Source organism: Hirundo rustica, chromosome 3, assembly GCF_015227805.2.
Source record: "Hirundo rustica isolate bHirRus1 chromosome 3, bHirRus1.pri.v3, whole genome shotgun sequence".
Lineage (NCBI taxonomy): Eukaryota > Metazoa > Chordata > Aves > Passeriformes > Hirundinidae > Hirundo > Hirundo rustica.
In genome coordinates, this window is record NC_053452.1 from 36,713,087 (window position 1) to 36,733,522 (window position 20,436).

At 36.4% G+C, this 20,436-nt stretch overlaps 1 protein-coding gene across 6 annotated transcripts in view; it reads right to left on the reverse strand.

Annotated features, from left to right (window-relative positions):
• STRN (striatin) overlaps window positions 1-20,436 on the reverse strand; it is a 68,586-nt gene that overhangs the window by 22,140 nt on the left and 26,010 nt on the right. For 3 of the 6 annotated variants that reach the window (XM_040059866.2, XM_040059869.1, XM_040059871.2), the window contains exons 6-10: window positions 9,956-10,091; window positions 7,985-8,120; window positions 4,121-4,231; window positions 1,728-1,814; window positions 1,046-1,189 (exon numbers count right to left, since the gene is read on the reverse strand). In XM_040059866.2, the coding sequence (XP_039915800.1) occupies window positions 1,046-1,189; window positions 1,728-1,814; window positions 4,121-4,231; window positions 7,985-8,120; window positions 9,956-10,091 (614 nt within the window). The remainder of the gene's footprint in view (window positions 1-1,045; window positions 1,190-1,727; window positions 1,815-4,120; window positions 4,232-7,984; window positions 8,121-9,955; window positions 10,092-20,436) is intronic. The other 3 variants (XM_040059867.2, XM_040059870.1, XM_040059872.1) reach the window with 3 other exon arrangements.

Genomic DNA, 20,436 nt, shown 5'->3' on the forward strand with positions numbered 1-20,436 from the left:
GTTGGAAAGGACCTTCATGTTCCAGCCCTCTGCCCTGGGCATGACACCTTTCACTTGATGAGATTGCCCAAAGCACCATCCAACTTGGCACTGAACACTTCCAGGGACAGGGCATCCACAGCTTCTTGGGACAACCTGTTTGGTGTCTCACTACCCTCACAGTAAAGAATTTCTTTCTAATATCCAATCTACACCCTCTTTTCAGTCTGAAACCATTCTCCCTTGTACTGTCACTAAATGCCCATGTAAAAAGTCTCCCTCCAGCTCTTTTGCAGGCTCCCTTTAGGTACCAGAAGCCTGCTATATTTGATAAATTATTATAGCCTCATATACTATATGTTCTTATGCTCTAGATTAAAGCAATTCAAATATTGAATTAAATAGACGACAGCATTTTTCAGACATATTAGTAGTGCTTCATTACAAAGATGCATGCGTGGCTCTCCACAATTGGACTAGCCCCTATGAGATTTTTTCTTAATTTTTGGAACACATTATGGAAATAAACAGACTGGCAAGTTGTTCTGTATGATTCATTACACAATCACCACATGCTTTTGAAAGCTATAGTAAGGCATCTGTGTTTACCTGCAGAGCCTCTATCTTTGCACTTGGGAAAGAAGGACATGCTTGTGTGTGTACGTATACATACGTATATTTAAAATTATATTAATGGGGAAAAAAATGATGCTCTTATGTCCTCAGAGTTTATGGTCCACACTTGTCTGCCAGGCTTGAGCACAAAAAAAAGCAAAGTGATTTAGGATGGTCATATTACAAAGCCGCTAAGTGCCAATTTTTTTTTTCCACCCCCCTCATACTCCAAGGTAATCAGCCAAGACTTGAACTTAGGTAGGTGTCTTGACCTTATTAATCATGACCATAACAGAGGAACAGGAATAGGAATGTCATTTATCAGACTTGGAACTTGCAATACTGAATCAGAATTTGTAGAGTGCTTGGAAAAGTCTTAGAGGATAATCCTTAAGAAGTAACTATAAACATCCACCCTCTATGATGGGGTATGAACTTTTTTAATATTTACCTTCATCCGTCCTGTTTATCTCGTGTTCAATGAGCCTTGAGCTACTGGGCCTAGAAGAAGGTGCAACAGATGGCTGTAATGAAGGGAGATCGTCAACATCTCTCAAGTTTGCAAGCATATCTTGCAGCTTTGACCTGTTGGGCCCTAACCAGAAAAAACCAAAAAATTAAAGGGTTTAGGCATAGTTCACGATATCAAATACGCTACAGCAGCACATGCAACAATGGATCCTACCTTGCATTATGACATTACCACAGAAAAACTAATGAGCACTTATTTCAGCAGTAACTAATCATCCAGCATGAAATGAATTTCGAGAAGAAAGTGATAGAAGCAACTGAGAATTGTGAACGCACAATTTTCCCCATATGTATGAACTCATAGTGCTACTTGTACGGGATGCTGAAGAATGCCGCCAACTGAGTCACACTTTAGATCATCAGAATATTTACTTTGCTAAAACAACAGCTGACATCTGTGAATATTTTAGAATTTGTGCATCAGGTACTTTGTGCAGCATATTCTTATGACAGCATTATAATTTAAATTTATTTGTGCAGTAGTGTAGTATCGTGAACTATATAATCCAAAAAGTTATTTTAAAATAAAAATGCAACTGGATTCACTGGCCTACTTCCTGAAGCTACATATGGTGAAGACCCATGCCCTCCTTGACACTTACCTGTGCTTTGCTCCATCATTTTCCCACATCCCTGTTTTGACTGTTTTATATAGGATTGAGGCTGAAACATATCTTCGGTAGTTTTTCCTGTTGTAAGTTTAATTAAGAATGGGAAAATGTCTTACCCATAGTCCATTATGTTTTTCCCTAGACCAGTAAATAATACAGCTATTTTTAAGCAGCTTTAACACAGTAGTGTACTCTAATATATGTATTCTCTCATAAAACCATTCTATGATTCTATTCTCTTATTACTTCATAGGAATGTTTACTACAGCCTTGCAAAATCATGAGTTTACTAATGCAGTTGCAAGCACTACTTTGTCCACCCTAACCATAATGACTGATAAAAAACTAAATGGTATTTAACTTGTCTGTCACCAAAATATCACTCAATCCAGAAAAACACTAAGAAGGATTTTGCAAGATTGCTTTACTATAATATCTGCTTTATAAAAACAGTATTTTACTTAGTAGCAGTTCAGTGGCTAAGCACCATATATGATGAAATTAAAGTCATAGAAACAAACTTTTTAAAATTTAATGTTATTTAGTCCCTTCTTTTTTCTCCAGACAGCCTCACTCACATTCTTCTTCACTACCTGCAATATCATGAATAACTGAAAACAGGCTCTGATTCTTCCCGATTTTTCTGCATTGATGCCCCTCCAATGATCGTTTGTCCATGGAAAGATGCTTAATTTCACTGCTACAGTAAACCACTTCGTCTTCCAAGATCAAACCAATCAAATCAATCCAAAAGGTACTGAGCAGCAGTTATCTTCATGAAGGAGCACTGGATGTCCAAGTGCTGCTTTTACATAGTGATTTTTTATCATAATGATATAAAACATATTCCAATAATGTCTACAGCTATATTAACAATTAAGTTTTATCATCAAAAATAAAAAGACAACAGCTGTTCAAGAACAGAATTTCAACACCTGTATTAAATAATTTCTGCTAAACTAACCCTATAGCTATTTACCATGAACTACATAACATGTCTGTATATTTTAAAAATAACAGACAAGTTACAAAAATCGCTTTCACTGTAATCAAATATTGAGATGCCCTATCTTAACCATAAAGAAATTTAGAATCAATTTTGTTAAACACAAACACTTTAGTTAGCCAGCTCAGCTTCTTGTCAAACTTGAAATTAACTTTCAGTAAATTAAATTATTCCAAAGATGACAAAAGTATCACTGGGGAAATTTAAAGCATAGTAATTATTTACCTTTTTTTTTAAATTTGGAAAAAAAGAGGGGTTTAGTTTTTGTACTTCATAACATGATCTCAGCCACCCAGCAAACTGCTGAGCAGCAGCTTATGAGAATATCAATACAAAAAGTAATAAAACAAGTCAGCCTCAATGATGAGAGTCTCTGACATATTTGCATCATTATGCATATCTCTTTGGAAGTGAGAATTTTCTTGGTATTCATAAGCATCTTCCCACAAAGAGAGAAACATCTCTGAAATTTCTTACCAGGCTACATGCAATAGTATTAACATACATCTTTCACACATGAATTCTCAAATATGGCTAGGTACTTGAAACACAGTCAAGGATACAGTGTTTCATTTTAAAATCTCTGAGTTCAAAAACTTTTACGGCTTACCTATCAAAACCCATTGATTTTACAAAACATATCTGTATTTCAAGAAATGTAACAACAAAAAAAAAAAAATACAGGGCTAGAAACTGTATTTCAGATACTGTTCACAGGTTATTTTTTTTGGATAACAATACCCAACTTTTTTGAATGCTAGTCCCAGAGGTATGAAAGTCAATAAATAAATCCTGTGATTTACAAATAAACTGATGGTCATAGTTGCTTCCTATTTCGAGCCCTGCATAACAAATTATGATGACAGCATGACTTTCATGTTGTGAATGTCAAGTATAAACAGGGGTAGAAATTAACCTGTTTTCTCCCACTGTCATCTAATAGGATACTCAAGAGAGTTTCCAGTTTGGTTTCTTTCTTTGTTTATTTATATAGCAGACTTTAACTCTTCCTGTGAAACTGGCACATTTCCAGCTAAGAAAGGGTTCTGAAGTCTTCTGTATTAAAGTGTGAAGTATTAAAACAATGCCTTTTACAATTTAAATATCTGAATAACAAAAGTACAAAGCATGCTCAAAGCAAGAATTTTTAACTAACCCAACACTTGGTTGGAAGAAGTTATATCTAATCCAACTATTTATCAGGTAACTTGATCATCTGTCATTAATTTCAACCCCTGAGAACTGGTGAACAGGAAAGCAGTCAGGAGCAGCAAAGTAAAAGAGTAAGTAATTTTAGGAAAACATTGAAAGAGAGATAGAATTAAGGGTGTGAAAGATGTGAGATTTATGATTTTAAGGTGCAATGTTTTCCACTTACTCTTCACCCCCTTTTTCCCCTTGCGCTCCTTTTTGTATTGTTCCTTGAGTTTGGTTATAACTCCCTGGTCGACATTCCAGGCTTCAGGCATGAGACACTGGTCTTCCTTTTCTAAACAAAGTGAAACAAATGAAACATCCTTTTTCAATAATGTCACCAAGTGATCTCCACTGAAGGAGGCAACAGCTGCTGTCAACGGCATTTGTCCTTTATTTTAAACAGACAGAAATAGCACCAAGCTTCTGAAAGCTGTAAAACTGCTACTCACAATCCACTTCTGTTTGCCCAGAATGCTCTTAATAAAAAATTGAGATGAAATTTCATGTGTTTAATTCCCATAACCAAGCACATAGCTGTCCATAAATGTAAGCGACATTTACTTTACAATAAATCAGGATGTATTTTTTCAGCTTTCTCTTTCCTCCAAGGAAAGAATTATTATATCTAGAAGAAACAGCTACCCATCAACATAGCTTTATAACTCGGATGTTGTGTTACTGCATTTCAAATTCTCATTTTATTGTCTTTGTGCTATGTTGTCATTTACACAAAGCAGTAGCACATTTAAATCATTTTGGAACACAATATTCATGTCATCATGGTTTAAATAAACCCTTAAAGCCATGGAACTTCACTAAAGCGAAGGCCTGAGGTTGTATTCTTTGGGAAAAAAGTCCAAAACATTTCAGCCTACCTAATGAAAAAACCCCCCACATTTTGTTTTGTGGGTTTTTTCTTAAACATCACCCTAAAAATGCTTCCTCTGTGACATGATATAGAATAGAAGTATCCTTCCAATTCTACAGCATTTGGAGATTTTGAACAAAACATGTTACGTGAGTTCAAATCCCCCAAGTAGTTTTTCTATATATGGAGGCTGTCCTGAGGCAGCTTAGAAAAATAATTTGCAAGAGGAGGGAGGTGACACAGCTTTTCCTCATATATATTCTCATGATCATTACAGCTCCAAAATCTTTGAAATGCATTATCTTTTTGCTTTGTTTTTCTCATTAAAATCTCAACCTTATTATTTAAAGATTAATTCCTCTCAGACCAAGCTTGCTTTCTACATCAAAAAGCTATTCTAGATCTTTCAAAATACAAGCAATAATAAACTCCTCAGACTAAGCTGCAGAACTTAAACGTCTGTAGAGGAAGCACAACACTATCAATCACAGTATGAAGGAGTCACTATGATCGGACAGAAGACAAAAACCACACATGAGTTTTAATGTGACTGACTTGTCAAAAATGAACAATGCTGAAAAAGACCTAGGGATCCTCTATCAACACCAAATTCAACAGGATTCAGCAAAATCCACCTTCTTGCAGCAGAAGTAACCAACGACATCCTGGGCTGCATTAACAAGACTATAACCAAGAGAGTGAGGGAAGTGACTGCGCCCCTGTGTTGGGCACTTGTGAGACCACACTTTTGAGTAATGTATCCAATGTAATATTTTTAATACTGACAAACCTTTTAGGCAGAGTTGGTAGTACCTATTACTGGTGTAGCGTCACAAGTCTAAGGGAGCCACAAAGACAGTTCAGGCAGCTGGAGCAGATGAGCTTCAAGGAGGGACTGAGACTACTGGAAGAGTTCAATGATGCCAAAAAAAGGCATCTTAGTGTGGCCTCTAACTACCTGATGTAGAGATGCTGAGAAAACAGAGCCTGACTGTTTCTCCCTCTGCTCAGACTTGTGTCACGGAGAGAGAAAATACTTTTTAAGGTGCTCTTTCAGTTCTTTGAACCCTTCCGTCATGATCCTCATGGAGTGTCAGATTAACTTAAGACGAAGTTTATCAGCTTAAGTCTTTTAAGAAAAGCTATAAAAATAAGCATTAGTAAGCTGAAAAGAGACTCTGAAATAGATTGTCTATGGGCTAAGTCATGTCCTCTTAATGCATATACCTCAATTACCAGTAATGAGCAAGAATTGCGTAAAGAATTCAAAACAAGATATGAGAAAATCTTCTCTGAATGCTTCAGAGAAACAAGTATCTAGTCTTTCTGGATTTAGGCTGAAAGTTTTTAATGATGCTTTTCCTCCCTGGCTAAACATGAGTTTTTTCCTTCCTCTAGTGAAAAAAAAAAAAAAAAAAAAAAAAAAAAAAAAAAAAGAAGTTAAAATACATTTTTATTAGATTGTGTTGTTGCCAGGAAAACACCCAATATATTAATTTTCTACAGACTGTCCCAGCATGCTTCCCACATGTCCCACAGATACTATTCAGCTTCAGAAGTGGATCCTGAACTACTGCTATTCAAGTGCTTTATAGTTTAAAAATTACCAGAAAACATCTGAGGACCTTAGAAGCCAAATGGGTTCAACAGATTACTGTAACTGAGCAGTAATACTTGGAATCCAAAATGAAGAAAGAATTTCCTCTGTTTGCTGCTGTCCCTCACTAAAACATCGCTCTACTGTACCACATTTAACAGTTTCACTTAAGTCGACCTAAGTGATTTATAACAGCAGTTCCTTGAAGAAGCTTATTCTTACATACAGTTATCATAAAAGACACAGGTTGTGAAAGAAATAATTGAAAAACATGAACACTTCCTACTCAAAAGAAAAAAAACTTTTTGCATTTCTGGAAATGAAACTACTACCTTTCATAACAATTTATTTTAAATGATAGACTTCTGCTCACTTGTACTCAGCTGTCATCAATGAAAGCAAAAATAAACCAGACTTGTGAATTTGAGAACAAAAAGCTCCTGTTGGCATACTGACTTTTAGGTGACACAAGCAATACCTGCACTGACCAAGCATAAATGGATAAAATTTTAGTATTAAAGATCAGTATCCAATTTTTTTTTTTTAGGAGCAGCATTTCCAAATTTGGTGAATAGAATACTGACTGCTGTATCTAATGTTATTACAACACCCTCTTAAGCAGAGACTACGCCCCACTGAACAGTAACTTGGAGTCCAACCAGGAGATGGACATGGCTTCAGTGAAATACAGCACCTCGGAGCCAACAGCTCACGTGAGAGCCACAGCTACCATGGTTTTATCAGTCTGTCACAGCTGCAGCTCCATTGTAAAGCTCAATTATTTCCCATCAACTTCAACAGCTCTTTCTGTGTCCACTCATCCTTAAGACTTTCCCGAGCAGCTTAAGTAGGAAGTAACTTCCCATCAAGATATTTAACCAGTTCTCTTCTTTCTCCCCATCTCTATACTGAGGGCTAAGGCAGAATAATTATGTCAAGGTAAAGTGGACGGTGGCAATCTGGGTTGCAGGACATAAACCTCAAAGGACAGAGAGCAGTTTGTGAAATGTCTCTCTATGACTAGTGGACTTAAAGATATATTATTCTGCTAAATCATGAAAGAAAGTTTGAGCAGCTGAAGAGCTCGTATTAACTAAATTGCTAACCCACAATAAGAGTACAACTAATTTGAATTTTATGACTCACATAACTCTCTGCATCAAAGTGGGAGAAAGAAAAAATGACATAATAACTTTCATATCATACTTGAAAAATACAGCTTTATCGGAGCCCTTCATGTGCATGGGTCACTGGAAAGAAACATTGAAATACCACTCATAAAATTTAAATTCTATCTGCCTTAGAATTAAAGAAAAGGAAAAATGACCTGAGGCAGAAACCTTGAAGAATCTTTACATTAAAGCAGTACATTTACAGTAAAACAGAAAAAATGAATATTTCTATCAAGAGGACTTCAGTCTGCCAATTATTTATGGACAATAAAATAGAAATAGAAATAGTGGAAATAACCAAAAGATGCTGTGATCCTGACAGAGATCTCATCCAATGAACTGATCAGTCACAATATATTCTTAGCACATTTTATTTTTCTCCTGATATGATCCATCAGATTTCCTTACCCCAGTCTGTTCCATCTCCTGAACTTCTTGATTCCCCATCACCATCATCTGAGGTAGCCAAAAAGTCAAACTCTTTCAAAGCTTCTTCTGTATCTCTGTCTTCACTGCTGTCAGATAGCACTCTTTTCCTTACAATCTGAAGGGTCAGAAAGGACAGGGGACAAAAGGCTGAATTAAGTTACAAACACATTTTTAACCCAAGCAGTACTGTCTTGTCCTCCACACAAAATCCAAACAGGAAGTTGAAGAGGAAGCAGAAAAGTACACATTAATAAGCAAATCTGAAATAGTATGCGGACTTTGTTCAAACTTCTAAGTGAAAACGGAACTTGTGTGTAACTCTTTCTTCCTGTGACCATCAACGATCAATCATGTGGGTAATGAACCTACACTAATCTACACCAATACTATCTTCTTCTTTAATACTAGAATGTACAAACTTTCTCTTAAAACATTTTTGAAAAACACATTAAAGCCACAAACAAAACCCCAAGAATGCTATAGAAAAGACTTCAGCAAAACCAAACTCACTTTGCTTCTCTGAATATAGCCTAACTTTAAATTCTGAAATCACTCTCTATGTAGACTAAGACAGAACTCCAGGAAACAAATAAAGCAACCCCAAACCCCACAACTGATAAGAACTGATTTGCTTAGACTTCGTAAGTCATTCCATCCTGAATGCTTTCTCAGAGGTCATTGCTATTTAAACACTTTGCTTTTCAGGTTTAAACTGCATTTGCTTCTCAGATTCAAAAGCAAATTCTGGTTAAAAGAAAAAAAAACCTGTTTAATGAAGAATTTAATTTTAAGTTTTCCACAAAAAATTTACTTTCCTCTCAATAATCAAAACGAACTAGATTCTTCGCAGTTATTTGAGCAACTGGTGATACCATAATACATGAAAACTGTACCATAATTTTTACTTCTACAGAAATAGCAATTTACATTAATCACAATGTTTTGACTTTGAACCTTGCTAAGGGTCAGTCTGTGAAGACTTCAATACATAGTCCAACACTCATGAGAATGAGTGACTGCATTTCCTCTAAATACAGTGAACCAATTTCTAAACCTGAAGCAATTCTAAACCTCAAGCTTCATTTCTTCAGCAGGCTTAGTGAACATATTGTATTATACAGGACTTAACAGAAGAGTCTCAGACATTAGTTCACAGTCCATGAATGACAGGTAAGATCTGAAAATATCCCCTTTAAAAACTCCAGAAAAATAATTGGGTTTTTTGTGTTAATTCTTAAAACTGACCATAAAAACAATCACATCCATCATCTCTTATCTGCTTCACTTTTTAGGAAACACAATTCACTGAATAAATGTTAAATTTAAAGAAGAATGCTGATTGCATCTATCCATGTGATCATATGAACAAACCATATATCAAAGCATAGATCACCAAGTGAGGTTAAGGCATTTGACTGAACAAACAAAAAAATTTTTTAACTAGAGATTTTTTAGAGTTCTTCCAGTTACACTTCTTCCTTCCACAAGCTATAAATACAAGTGTATTTCAGTAGTGTACTCTAAGACAAATTTTTACAAGTAATTTTAAGTATAAATATTTTTTAATATTCAAGAATTACTGACATGCAATGTTATTAACAATACCGTAAACTAAGCTGAGAATTGTAAAAAAAGGACATTTGAAACCTTAAAAATTGTGTTCCAGTATATATCAAAAGCACTAGTCAGTATGGAATAGTAAAGAGACAATTTTAGAAGAATTTAATATAACTTAGAGCAATAAAGATGGCAAAACACCTAAGTTTGTATGCACAAACTTAGAAATGTATATATAATTCCTTTTATGCACACATGCTTGGACAAAACATCATAAAGATGCATTAATGATTTGCATGTGTACATACACAGTCATATACTTTGCTTATAGGCACCTCATTAATCTCACTTTTTCTGTTCTTCGTAACTTTTTCAATTATTTTTTCCACTCACTGTTGCGGTATCAATGATTGTTTTCTCTCTTCCTTCAATATCTTCCTCATCTTCCTCATCACTAAAGTCTGCAGCTGCATTTTCAAGAAACTTGAAGGTCTCTAGCAGAGAGGCAGAGTCAGTCAATTCAGGTTTCCTAAACAACAACAACAACCACCATCATGAGACAAAAGAAATCACAATGAAGTCTCTTTTGCAATTACTAACCTGTTCTGTATTATTATGTCCAACAACATATAAGACTAAAATAAGCCTACAAGTAAAAATGGACTGTTAACAGGTAAAATTCTTGTGGCTAAAGAACTAAACAATAGACACAAGCTGTATTATTAGAACCAACAGTTACCCTTAGCATGGCTGCAGTTTCTATGACAGACACTTCAATTTTTTTATTTGAAAAGCATTTTAAAGCAACATCCATCTAGCATGTGCCCAAAGCAACATCAATACCGCTACGTACAGGGTACAGGAGAACTTTGCTCCTGATACTCCTTATCTTGCTGGGAAACAACAAACTCTGGATCTATCATTTATTAGCTTTTAAGACAAGATAAATATACCACTAAAAAAGAATATAATGGGAAAATATAATTGATGACTAAATAATATTTCAATTTACATTAAACAAATAAGGAAATGGATGAAGACTGGGTAAAATTATGACTGCACTGGCAGAAATTTAGGCAGTGCCTCAGTACAGGAAGCATAAGGGTTGTTACATTAACAACCAAAGAGGAAGAATCCAAGAAACAGGACTGTAACAACTATTAAAACTCTGACGAAAGTACAGATAAAGCAGTCCTAAAATTATCAACAGGATCCGTTTTCCATGCAGATGATGCACTTCTCCATCAACGCCTGAAAGATACAGTGGCGAACAAAATTTACTCATTTTTAATTGCTACAATTACTTCCAGTAGAACCTAGGACATTTTCTAGATGGCTTTACAGCAGTGAAGACAAGCTTTACCATTTTCTTACCTTTAAGCAGTAGTCAGTTTTTCATAGTTCATCACTAAATGCACGTCATCTTGATTTCAACCACTGAAACAGCAGAAGTCTCCCTCTCTCTCTTTTCAGAACTGTAGCTCTAAATTGTCTTGTGCAGTCACCCTAACTACCAGCAAGTGCCTTGCTTCTGCTAACCTTTTCAAAAGGTTCAGTCAGCTAACACACCTATGCACTAAGGCCTTGTAAACTCCCTGCAGTGTGAACACCTGATTCACTGCACACTTACTCCAGTGTTTCATCATACCACTCCCCAAAGGCCTATTACGGGAAGCATCCAAGGGCAAAAGCTTTGATGTGTAACAAGGCATGATAAGCAACACACATCTTTCTTTGCAGTCTCTGCTCAAGCAGTTCTGTTCTTACACAACAATCAGCAAAGGGGCTTCTTCATAGCCCCAGTATATCTGCATTTCATTAAGACAATTTGCTACCCTTCTTATTTTTCATTTACTCACCTTTATTGCCCAGAAAATACCAATACAGATTTCACCTGCCATTAGAAATTCTGCATGCACAGCAGCATAATATACCATGATGTACAGTATGTTTTCATGGTCACTCGTTTTTCCGAGAATATTCCTTCCACTTTTCCAGATCTTAACTTACATAAGAACAATCTTAAGCATGTTTCAGATTTGCCCTACTTCCTGCAGTATTGTCACCCCTTGTTTCTATGACAAATCTGAAAACACTCTCTATTATTTTTATTTTTCCTTAAGCAGTCACTACTTTGGCAGTCTATAACACCTCATGAATCTGTAGTAATAATGTACATTTTCACAGAAATCGTACAGTATGGTTGCCTTGCTGTTTCCAACAGAAAAATCTTGATAAGACAAACTTGTAATGTACTTCCTTTGCATAACTTCTCGAGTTTCAGCAAATTCTGAGAGTCCATGTCTACTTTTATTTGACTAAATCATCCAACCACAACTATTTCTGATTTTTTTTTCCTCTGTATTTTGCCCTGTAAAAATCTGCCATGTAAAAACACTATGGCTGATGATCTGTAATAGCAATTATCAGACATACTCCATTAAACAGCAATATATGAACTAATACCAAACATGGAATATAAAATTTTAATTAAGAGAACTTACTGTTAGGAAACATAATTTGGGTCCAAGTATTTGCAGTAACTCATACCAGACTTGGCTCTGTACTCATTTGCTCTTAAACCTGGCTCTCTCACACTGAAGTTCAAAGTGACTACCAAAAGATGTTATATCTTTTTTTGATTAACTGCTCTGATTTCAACTTTCCTATTAACTATTTCAATGGGCAGGATATATTCACATAATAACGTATCTGCATTTACATGGGGAGCAAGGCTAAGTGGGCACCTCAAGCAACGGGAAACATGGTAGCTTATTCATCATGTATTTCAAAACTCTTGCAGTACAAAAATGTACAGTCAGCATAGTGTCCCAGAAGATTATTTATGCTGAGACACAACTTCCAAGAAAGAATTCTTAAGAACCAAAAAAGAAGACAGAAGAGACAGGCTACTTCAACTGTTCAAAGGTTCTACAGGAAGATAGTTTCAAGCTATCAGACAGGTTCCTATACTGTACCCCAATAAATTTTAGCAGTCAAATCAAAGGTGATTTTATAATTTGAGCTATTTTTCATGCATATGAACATAATGCATTTTGGATAATGCTGCCAGCATGAATACTTAGGAAGAACATAAAACATATTGAAGAAAAATGTCTGGCCTTAGCCAATTTAAGCTATGTACTCTGATGGCTATTCCAAGCTTGCTTGTTTCATTAATTTTCTATCTGGTTATTTTTTTTTCTCTTAGGGGGTCCTTCACAAAGCAACATAAAAAAGCAGAAGGATTAAAAATATATTCAGAGATAGGGTAGTAAAATAACTAACTTTAAATTCCATTTTAGAAAAAGAAACACAATTCAACATTTCCAGGGCTTTTGTAGCTTCGAGTATTTAAGAAAAAATAAAAATCAATGAGTGAAAACAATAGAATCAAGCTCCAAAAGGGGGAATGATACAAACTGTGGTATTATAAGCATGAGTGAGGCAAGACTAAAGTAAGGTTCGGGGCCTGTTACACATAAAGAGAGACCAAAACCCCTAAAAAGGTCTCATCAAGGACAATTCCTCAAGGAGAACATAATTTTCAAAGTGGGAGAACTTAGGTGCAGCTTTTTCCTTCCTCCCCAGCCATACTGTTTAAAGAAAACCAGCTGGGGAAGAATAAATCAGAACCCCCAGACAGCAGGAGAAGCTACAGAACCTGCCAAAGCAGAGAGCACAGAGCAGCCAGACTGTGGCAGGGTCTCCTCAACCCAGCGCTCCTCAGCTGCTTGCTCTGAATCTCTTTCCCAGTGCTCCTTTCTCAGTTGGACTCTGCAACAGCATCCTTGCATGCTTTTCTCTCCAGCGCCTAACTTTGTCATTTTTTCTTGAAGGTCTCGTCCCAGTTGACTCAGCACTTCCTAACCAACCAAGTCAACAAAAATCACTTAAACAGTCTCCTATCTTCTACCACATGTTAACTTCTGTCACTGTTAACTCCTTTCCAGTAGCCTTCTCCAAGTGGACAGGAAATTCTTTGGGGCAGAGATGACCCTGCTACTCCTGCCTACCCACAATTAGGCACAGCAGGACGAACTGCTCCTCATGAGCATAACAATTACGTACTGCCAAAGGTTCCTGTAGCTAGACTAACACTGCTGGGCTTTCCATCTTTCTACAACGGATGGGCGATGCACAGATTTTGTGAATATCGTTCTTGAAACAGGGAACTTCTGATTCCCAAAGATAAGAATGGGATGGTAACTGAAGCACTTATGTCCCTTAAAGTAACATGAAACTGAAATCACGTGAGTGTTTTCCTCCTCAGGAGAAGCTGACAGAACTCTGCGCAGCTGCGATGGCTGTGAAAATCTGACCTCAATTTCTATTTTACAGGCTGTCCAATTATTCAGATTTGTGTTAACCCCTTGGCCCCTTTAAGACTAAAAATAATAACACCCTCCCATGAAATAAATTAAAAAAAAAAAAAAAAAATTGAGGATATTCCACATACACTATTTAAATAAAGCAAGGCTGGCTTTGCTTGGGTCTGAAGGCCGTAACACCAACTCTTCATTATTTTGCCCGACAGTAACATGCCTCGAGACAAGTATTTTGTGTAAAAATCCAGTTGGTCCTGACACTGAAATACTACCAGCCTTAAAAAAAGTATAGTTCAGACTGAACATATTTGCTCTCAATATTTAATATTCACAATCTCAACACAAATCTTGTTTCTTAATGAGTGAAATGCAAAGCTATAACATATAGGCAAGGTGAAGTTTTTCTGTGGAAACTAAAACAGCATGCTGATGATACCTTTCCTCCTCCCAGTGTGATCCAGAACATTTCAAACTGCAAAGTCAAGTTTTAACATTTCAAACTTAAAGTCACATTATAGACATGTATTTTCTTTATAACTAACACAATCTATATTTCTATCACTACCTTCTCCTTTGTTGATAGTAACTCTGAGAACTCTGTGGTCATGTCCAGGGAGAGTCTCAATGTCTCCCATGAACTGTCTCCCATGAACTGTCCAACCACAAGGCCACTAACCGCCTTGGTCCTACTCACAGCCTCAAAGAAAAGAGTAAAGGCCTTTTTTGTTTGTTTGTTTTATCCAAGACATACACAAGTTATCTTAAATAAAACCAGGATTTTATTGATAAATTCAGAATCAGGAAGAAATACCATAATTAAGTTAAATAAATACAAGTTCACCTTAGGCTGAGAAATGTTCCTGGGAGCTTGTACAGCTGGAAAGAACCTGTTGTGACCCAGCGTTCCAAGCTGTTCTACCACAGTCTTTCTTGAGCCATTTTCTTTGTTTCAGTTTCCTACTGCTATCAAAATAGCTACTGCATAGTCTTCATAAGTTTTATTAATTCCCCACAGAATTTAGTCATCACATGTTTTAAAACAATCTTTTCAATGTGGCTTGTTAAATTCTATCAAACTGTACTCATTAAATAAATGCATTAAAATTCAATGAGGAGTCTCTTTAAGAACAGTTCATTAGATGTTCAACATTGTAAAATCTTTCATAATGCAGCACAGAAAATATCAAAATAACTTCTAGAACTAAGGAACACTTACAATCAGCAAAATTTACACACAATGAACACAGGCCAGGCTAACAGTCTGTCACAACCTCTGAAATCTCTTATGAATTCACACCACACAATGCAAGAACTAGTGCAATATGTATTACAACTGGTAAGCAACACTTACAAAATGGTTTGGATATAAATTCAAATCGCAAAGGAACGACACTTAAAAAGCAAGGACCACTTCTCTTGTCAAATCTAGTCAGCTAACTACAATATATCAAACAAACAAGCTTTATAAAGAATAAAAAATAAGCTTAATATTTGAGGTATCAGAGTAACTTTTGTAAGTTATTTTTCCTCCCCTCTCTTTGCTTCTCTCTCTCCAACTGCAAAACTTCTGTGTTTTTCTCCCCATTCTTTCTGTACTGCAAGTCTTATGTCACATTTCCAAGAAGCATCTCTCAAACTCTTAAGCCACAGAATGGTGCCAATTAAAAGTGTGGTCCAGTTGTACTTCTTTATTCACATAAAAACCCCAATGGTTTTTTTGTTTGTTTTTGTTTTATCTGCTTTAGTGCAACTGCTGAAAGTGTCCAGATCTGCCCTAAATCAAAGTAACTTGAAATGCCTGTTGGATCACTGCAAGATGGAGGCAGGGAGAAGCAGAAAAAGGGGAAAAAAAATCCAAAATCTCTTTGCTTTATTCCCTTTACTGTTTTGTTTTGTTTTTCTTGTTTGTTTGTTTTGGTTTGTTGTTGTTGTTGTTGTTGTTTTGTAATTCAACATCTACTTGCATACTGTTTTGGAAATATTTTTCATGGTAGGTATTACCTGAGGTTTATAAATTCAGAGGTATTTTTGCAAATAAACCATTTTATAAGCTAGTCAACAAACAACACTTATCAGCCAGTACGCAGCATTTTCATTACTTGGGCCAGTGTTAATAGGATTTAGAGATGCAAAAGAGTTATTAAGGTCTTCTTGCATATAAAGATGTTCATTCACCAAAGTGTCAGTTGGAATGACTTGTTGTACATCAGAAAGATAAAGTTTTCAAAATATTTAATTTTTGAAAAGGTCTTCAGATTTGCTCTCAAATGCTGAGGTTTGATACTTTTTTGCTTATGAAAAGTGTAGGCAGTGGAAGCCCTTTGCAGTTCAATAGGAAAAGAAAAGGCAGCAGCTAAGTTCCAGAGAGAGAAACTGATATCTCACTCAGGACCATTTTTCTTTAAGAAGTTTCTATTGACTATTTATAGTTCTAATGATCAAACCCTTAGCAAGAACTAGTCAATACCATTTTTATATATAGACATTCATATCTATGCATATATATACACATATGTTTGGCATATCCTCATTCCTTTCCACTTCTATTCCTTTATTATATTTGCTTCCACTCATACTAAATGGTAGTCAAATACACACCTTCAAGAAGGTAAACTAATTTGACTGTTTAGGTTTCACTCAGATAAAGCTACTAAAAATGAGGTAATAAGTGAACTAAAGATACTTAAATACTTGCATGTTTTCAAGGATACAAGCTACATTTGCAGGCAGCTTTCGTTTCTGTTTCAGTTTGCTGGGGGAAAGCACCCATTCCTCTCACTGCAAGTGTTAGGAATTTAAGCCATTATTATGAGGTTATTATTTTAGTATCTATTTTTGAGTCCAGTCATGCCAAATGGTACTTATCTTTTGTAATGCAAGTGAGCTGATTGAAGAAACTGAAAACTGATTCCCTTTTAGATTCCATGAAATAAGTGAAAACAGGACTATATCTAGCTCACGTTATCATATTAACATTTCATTTATGGATTCAAAATCTTGCAGGGTGCATTCAAAATCCACATGATGTCTTTCTTGAGTGCTAAAGTTTTCAAGAGGATCTGTACATCAGCAAATAAATAGGCAATGTAAGAATACAAGTCTGGCCACACACGTAGCAGCTAGTAACACAAAGTCTGAGGCTACTTCACCTAAGGTTGAAGAGGATTTGACTTAAAACAGAGTCAGACAACAGCAGCTTGTTCATCACTGTACCAAAGGAAGGGGAACTTCTCTGATGTAACTGCAATCATTTAGGATATACAAAACCACGCTCTGAAGGCAATTTTCTAAAATAACTAGAGCCTAGCAGAATTCAAGTTACGTATTCTCTGCTGCAAATAAATAATATTTTATTAAGCATTTGCACTACATTAACCATCACATGCTTCTATATACCAAAGCAAACAGCATCAGCTTCACAATAATCACCCCATTCTCACTAGCCTTTCCCACAAAAAGGCTCAATTCCATGTTGGTATCTCAAACACTGAGCGTCCAAACCTTGGCTGTTGAAATACGTATAAAGGACAGTCAACAAGATGTAACTCATATAATAGACAAGTGCTGCTGTAATAAATAACTTAAAAACCTGTAAAAGCTGTAATAAGCAGAAGAGAGGAAAAACACCCTCCCCACCCACCATGAAGTATACACTTCACACATCCCTGAGGTCAAAGGAAAAATGCCAGGAATTATCTTTAAAACAATCAAAGGCATTAAAAAATATTAAAAAGTAAGAAAAGTGTGGATTTCCACTGTGCTCAGAAGTACAGTCAGAGCAAGTCACAGAGGTATTTCTGAGGGAGGCTGAGTAGCAGCAACAAGCACTATGCACAGATTAATACACGTACACACAAACTGCTAAAATCAGACTGCGTTGAGTAGATCAGCTCTTCCATTCTTTCCCTGGAATTTTTTCCAATACTAATTTATTACTGCTCTATCACTTTCACTTCACTAAGTGTTGTTTTTTACTACCAAACAAATAAAGAAAACATCAAGGATTTTGCTTCCTACTGCCATTACTCCTCCCCTCTCAAAGAGATAACCATATGGCAGCATAAAAGCATCAAATACCATCTCTTTTCCTTTCTTTGGAATTTATCACAAGAGTGTTCAGTTGTACAGAAGGCAGTTGAGCCAATCTGTTCTTTCTGCTATTTACACTGCTATATGGAGAACTTTTTAAGGAAATTAAAAGCTAGTGTGCCTTCCATTTTCCTGTTCTGGAAATGCATCATTAAATCCATATTCCTTCTGTTTTTTATGGTACCATTTTCCACTCTATTGTACATTATCTACATCACAGGCACCCACATTCTTTCCAAACTCCTATGGATTTGTCTTTATCATTTCTCATCCCCAAGGCTTCTCTTTACTCCAGTCCTGTAGTCCACTTCTCACATTTTTCAGTCCACGTAAACAGTTTTCTGAAACACAGACTTAAAATGCATAGATTCAACTGGGTGCATTTTAATGTTCTTCCAAGATCAAACAGATCAAACACGCTGAGCTGCCTTTTCTCACTTCAACAGAGATGTATTCCTTGTTAGACTGCATCCACCTTCATGTGCCACTTTCTGCCCAGTGCTCTGCTCTTCAAATGTAACTAAAACATCTTCAGGTTGACCAATGTCCTCAGGCTTGCTAGCAGATATTTGACATCAATGTTCATTATGTGTTTCGAACCAGAAAATCTGCCAAACTGCACTGGCTTGAACGGTTCACAGGCTTCTTTGGTGATAGCAAAGCTTTCTCCTATGATGACTTTCACTGTACCCACACAGTCACAGAGAGTCTTCAGTCTGCATTTTATTTGCAACTGTCCCAATATCTCGTGGTCCTGGCAAACACTCACATACGTAATTAAATTTCCTGGAATTACACGAAAGTTTGTTTGGTTTCTTGTTCTTCCAATTGCTCACCGGAACTTTCCTCTTCTATCAAACTGCAGACACTTGTTCATTGCACTCCTTCCAACTTTAAGAGCTTGCTGTAGCCCAAATCCATTTTTCACTTTACATGCACACAAGGAATAACAAGAGGCTGCTAAAGGAACTGCCAGTCCTCACAGTAAGCAGCCTAGCACTGGTGAGGTTGCTTCAAAGCATGAACCTTCCTCAACTGTAAGCCAGAATTTAGCTGAGTCACCTGTATTTTTCCTAGTTCTGCCAACCAGGTAGGAAAGTGTTGAATTAGGTTTTCAAACGCTCACTAAAAATTTCAGTTGGGTTCAGGAGCAACATCCACGTGCCTTAGAGCTGTGTCATCTATTCAATGCTTTACTTTTCGAATAGAAGCTGTTATATATAAGCTGAAGTAATGCTGGCATTACAAGAGGCAGGTAACAGGTAAATATGAGCTTATTTCTGATTTTGCACCTACCACAAAGCTGCACTGTGAAATCTCAGAAGCAAGTATTGATGCAATTAGAAGAAGGCGAATAGTGCCACACATGACAGAAACAGCGAGGTAGCACAAGATGAAACAGCTGTTAAATAACAGCAGTCTCTGCCAGGAAGCAAGCCACAGAATGCTTCCTGAAAGAAAAACTGAAAGAGGTAGTCTGAAAGCGCAAATGAAGCACCCAGAAGAATCACAGCATTGAGAGGCAGTCCTGTACTTAGATTGATCAAGGAATTCTAGTAAAATCCCGACTTTTTCTTTCCAGTGAGGGAGATCTTATTGGACATCCAGAAATTCAAAATCACCCATAAAGACTGACACGACCATGTTGAACAAGAACCCTGGAGTATTTTTCCGCTGTAAAGCCCTGGAGTCCCCTCTTGTTCATTATGTTATCAAAACATTTCTGTAAGCTCTGTAATGCAGTCTGCCATCTCAGGCATCACAAGCAATGAACAGTTTTTCAAAGTGTACAGCCTGACCAGCCTTGCAGCTGACAAGTTTGTACAGCCACAATGGAAGGGAATTCATTTTTCTCCATCAATGAATATGCTCAGCCAGGGGGTAGAACTACAAACCTAATGTCAGATCTATCCCATAAACAAGCAGATAGGAAAGAAATGCAAACCTATCTAAAACTGCTATATCAAAACCACTGTCCCAGTATTTCATCCATCAGGTAACTACCTTATACACATATCCACCTTTTTCAAAACTAGGTAAATACACATAAATACATTTGGAAGTGTAAGAGGAGAAGCATTATTTACATACCTCCCCTTCACCAGAAATCAAACCAAAACTGTTATTGCAAGCTATCAAGTATTCCTTGTTTGTCAAAACAAAGCTGCTGTACATAAACAACATGATTTGTCAACTATGTAGGAACACGATATATTTTAGTAGCTTGCAGGTTTTCCCACACATTCAAGTTTTCCATATCACAGCATTATATTTAATTACATAACAGTGAACTTCTGCCCTTATGTAACTTGTTGGCCTGAAGTTGCTGCAGCTATCAGGAGGGTATAAATGAAATCTTACAAATGCTTTTTAGAAGACAGGATGCAAAAGTAACAGCATTAGGTCTTAGAAAATAAAGGTCTTGAATTTTGCCCCATGAGTGTAGAAAAGGAAAAA